General features: G+C 39.0%; 1 protein-coding gene across 1 annotated transcript; it reads left to right on the plus strand.

Moving 5' to 3' along the window:
• The first annotated feature begins 476 nt into the window (after positions 1-476).
• Positions 477-812, plus strand: LOC130449016 (uncharacterized). The gene has a single exon (XM_056786648.1). It carries the CDS (start codon positions 477-479, stop codon positions 810-812), a length of 336 nt encoding a protein of 111 aa, XP_056642626.1.
• Positions 813-2639: the final 1827 nt, after the last annotated feature.

Here is a 2639-nt window from a genome sequence, read left to right on the forward strand (position 1 = left end):
TGGATATGCCGCCAGGAGTCGTGCTTATTGGATTCGCTGACGACTTGGCGGTAGTAGCGAGTGGGAAGACGGAGAACGAAATCGTAGCTGTGACCAACTTAGCAGTGCAAAGAGTTGTGGAATGGATGAAATCCAGAGGACTAGAATTGGCGTCAGAAAAAGCAGAGGCAACGTTGCTGGTGGATAGAAAGATTGTTAAACAGGTGACTATCGATATAATAGACACACCGGTCTTCACTCAACCACAAACTAAATACCTAGGGGTATTTTTCGATCAGGGCGCTAAAATGAAGGCTCATATTGTAAACACAAGCCGTAAGGCTGAAGCGACGATAATGGCTCTTAGCCGCCTGATGCCGAAAAGAGAGGGACCATCGTCAAGTAAGCGCAAACTGCTGTCGGCGGTAGCCCACTCGATTATGCTATACGCTGCACCAGTATGACAAGAATCTCTGAAACATCTGAAGTATAGATCTATGTTCCTCAAGATACAGAGAAAACTAGCTATCCGCATATGCAGTGCGTTCCGTACTGTATCCACCGAGGCAATATTAGTATTGGCGGGTATAATACCCATAGACCTATTGGTGAACGAGAGAACCGCCACACATGGAAAAGAGCAAGCAGTTAAAACAACAGAAAAAGAAAACACGCTAACTAAATGGCAAAGAAAATGGGAAGCAACACACCACTTGGGCGCTTGGACCAAAAGACTCATACCGGAACTTAAACCTTGGCACAAGAGAGGACATGGGGAGATAACGTACGCCTTGTCCCAGCTATTATGTGGACATGGATGCTTTGCAGCATAATTCTGCAGATTCAAAATAAAAGACTCGCCACTTTGCCAGTATTGTGGCAATGAACAGGACGATGTTTATCATACCTTTTTTGCGTGCCCTAGGTGGCAAAATGAAAGAAGACGAGCTGAAACAGAAGCAAATACCATCATAACCCCAGAAAACATAGTCCAAACCATGCTACAGTTTCCTACAATGTGGAACGTGATATCTACTATGGCGTCGAACATTATAACACAAAAGGAAAAAGACGAAAGAACAAGAGCAATTAGAAACTATTAGACAATAAAAAAAGGATAAGAGGCAGGGCATCACGACGAAGTAATACCTTTAGGTAGTTCCATCGCGATGCCAGCAGGCAGGAAAGAGGGAAGGGTTTAGTCGGTCGGTGAATGCTGGAGGCAGCACCAACCCGGCACTATTCGAGCAAATAAGACCGCCATGTGCCAAGCTTGAATGTCTGTTAGCAGATTCCTAATCCTCTAAAACATATATACATATATATATATATATATATATATATATATATATATATATATATATATATATATATATATATATATATATATATATATATAATGATTCATCTCAACATTTTGAACTTAATACCTTTTGCAAATGTCGCCTTACAAGGGTTTGCGATCATAGTGAACCAAGAAAAATCTTTAAAAAGCTTTATTGGTCATTCTAAGCGGAGAGTCAGAAAACTCCGTCTCGAGAAGATTTAACATATCTAGAACAACTTAAGTCGTTACATGAGTAAAAGTATAAATAAAAAGCAGCTGGAAGAAAAACGGTGCTAAGTTCCAAAAATGAAGCCGAATTGGTATCCCGAATTATGAGACTAGCGGAAGTAGGTTATCCTCTAACCAAACGAACTTTACGAAAATGTATTTTTAACTACTGTAAGAAAAACTATAATCTTCAACATCTTTCCGCACGACAAATGATTAGCTGGTCGATATTGACTGAAGGTGTTCTTAACTCATTATCCGGAAATGACTATTAGGCGGGAGCAAAATCGTAATCCGGCTAGAAGGGATGTAATTTAACTTTGCGTCATCAACAAAGTGTTCTGGATAAAAAAGGAGCAAAGCAAGTGTACTTAGCGGTCGTAGAGTACGGAGAAAATGAGACACTGGTTTCCTGCGGCAATGTAGTAAGAATTCCCCCAGCCTTTTCAATCAAAAGGCTAAAGCCAGAGCAGTGCGACTATCTACCACGCGGAACCCTTACTCTCATGATGCAAAAAGGTAGAATGACGGTTGAAACCTTTAATAAATGGTTACAACACCTAATTTTCGATGGTGCTTCATGCTATTTAGATACATCTATTATAGACACACATGACATACACGACATTACATTGTTTTTTCAACCGAGTAACACGAAAGAAAGAAGCATAATTAAACAGAGATTTAGTGAGATATTCTCGCTCTTTTGGGCCCTAGCCGTAACACCAAAAATATTGTATCTAGTTTTTCAACTAATAATTATTTAATCCCAAAACGATTTCCGATCTTGTTTTGCTTCAAGTACTTTAACAGAATTACCAATGAAAAAAAATTCAGAATATGAACAGTTACAAAAAACTTTAGAACAAACAGGGTTTTTGAAAATGAATATTAGGAGAATAATTGAAAATTTTAAAAATATTGCACCACAACCAGGGCCCTCAGGATCATGTCAGCGAAGGAGCTACCAAAAAGGTTTCAAAGAAAATATATCTTACATATCTTTGCATAGTGACACGTTATCCGATACTTTTACATCAGGGGAAGAAAGGCAAGAAAGGAAGAAAATATTAATAACGAGGAAGAAATAGGTCGGTAATAAGAT

The sequence above is a fragment of the Diorhabda sublineata genome, chromosome 9 (genome assembly GCF_026230105.1).
Source record: "Diorhabda sublineata isolate icDioSubl1.1 chromosome 9, icDioSubl1.1, whole genome shotgun sequence".
NCBI classification, from domain to species: Eukaryota; Metazoa; Arthropoda; class Insecta; order Coleoptera; family Chrysomelidae; genus Diorhabda; species Diorhabda sublineata.